This window comes from Nanorana parkeri, unplaced genomic scaffold (assembly GCF_000935625.1).
Source record: "Nanorana parkeri isolate BGI_ZX_2015 unplaced genomic scaffold, ASM93562v1 scaffold2829, whole genome shotgun sequence".
Classification (NCBI taxonomy): domain Eukaryota; kingdom Metazoa; phylum Chordata; class Amphibia; order Anura; family Dicroglossidae; genus Nanorana; species Nanorana parkeri.
In genome coordinates this window covers 26,092-27,497 of record NW_017309097.1, presented here as the reverse complement: position 1 = coordinate 27,497, position 1,406 = coordinate 26,092, and the positions used below count along the sequence as shown (strand labels likewise).

The 1,406-nt window shown below is 49.6% G+C and overlaps 1 protein-coding gene across 1 annotated transcript in view; it reads right to left on the bottom strand.

Annotated features, from left to right (window-relative positions):
- The window catches only part of NDC80 (NDC80, kinetochore complex component), a 20,206-nt gene that overhangs the window by 14,472 nt on the left and 4,328 nt on the right, over nt 1-1,406 (bottom strand). The window contains 1 exon segment of the mRNA XM_018574228.1: nt 446-643. Within this exon segment, the coding sequence (XP_018429730.1) occupies nt 446-643 (198 nt within the window).

The following is a 1,406-nucleotide window of genomic DNA, read 5'->3' as shown; positions in this document are numbered from 1 at the left end:
CCCTAGCGGTGCACTCCTAGTAAACACTGACCCCTAGCGGTGCACTCCTAGTAAACACTGACCCCTAGCGGTGCACTCCTAGTAAACACTGACCCCTAGCGGTGCACTCCTAGTAAACACTGACCCCTAGCGGTGCACTCCTAGTAAACACTGACCCCTAGCGGTGCACTCCTAGTAAACACTGACCCCTAGCGGTGCACTCCTAGTAAACACTGACCCCTAGCGGTGCACTCCTAGTAAACACTGACCCCTAGCGGTGCACTCCTAGTAAACACTGACCCCTAGCGGTGCACTCCCAGTAAACACTGACCCCTAGTAAACACTGACCCCTAGCGGTGCACTCCCAGTAAACACTGACCCCTAGTAAACCCTGACCCCTAGCAGTGCACTCCTAGTAAACCCTGACCCCTAGCGGTGCACTCCTAGTAAACACTGACCCCTAGACAGGTGGTGTCAGTAGAAACACTCACCCCAGGTCTTTGAACACGCGTGGGATCTCCTCCTCGAACTTAGAGTCTGGGATCTCATAGTTCGAGCAGATAAAACTATAAGTGAAGGCGAATAGCTTGAGAAAATCCTTGGTTGAAGGACCCTGTAAGGATTTCACGGTGAGGGTCTGGGAGTAGCTATTTTCATTCAGGAACTGCGGGAAGAAGCAGAGAGGACGGTGAGGGAAACAGGCAATAAAAAGCCGCTTTGTTTTATTCTATTTACTCTCATAGAAGACAGGGCGCGGAGACAAAGAATCTTCCATTACGGGGGGTTTGGCAATATAAAGTCCTGCAAGGAAAACCAGAGATCACTTCTATATCTATAGATTTGCTCCTATCATAGTACGAGTATACACCTGTTTAGGGATCGGGGTATTTGTATACTTGATGTTTGAATAGTTACATTGTACACATCACCCATTGTACACATCACCAATTCCTAGGACTTTTTGCTCATCCCTTGATGGGCCTTTCTGAACGTGGGAGCCGTGCCACCCTGGGGTGCCTTCTGGATGCATCAAAGTTTACGCACAGTGATATGCCTGTTAATAGCGCAGGTGGGCTACGGATGTGATGGGGGAACTCTGATGTGAAAGAGGGGGGCTCAGATATATCGAGGGGGACCTCTGATATATAAGGGAGGCTCCTGATGTGACGCTGTGACTCTAAACTGAAAAGAGGGGGGATCTGATCTGAAGGGGGGTTCATACTGTAGTGTGGGACTGGAGACTCTGATGTGAAAGGAGGGGGTTCCTAATATAAAAAGAGGTGCTCTGATGTGAAAGAGGGGGGCTCAGATATAAGGGAGGCTCCTAATGCAACTACATAAATCTGATGTGAAAAGAGGGGGGGGTTCATACTGTAGTGTGGGAGTGGGGACTCTAATGTGAAAGGAGGGGGCTCATGATGTGAAGG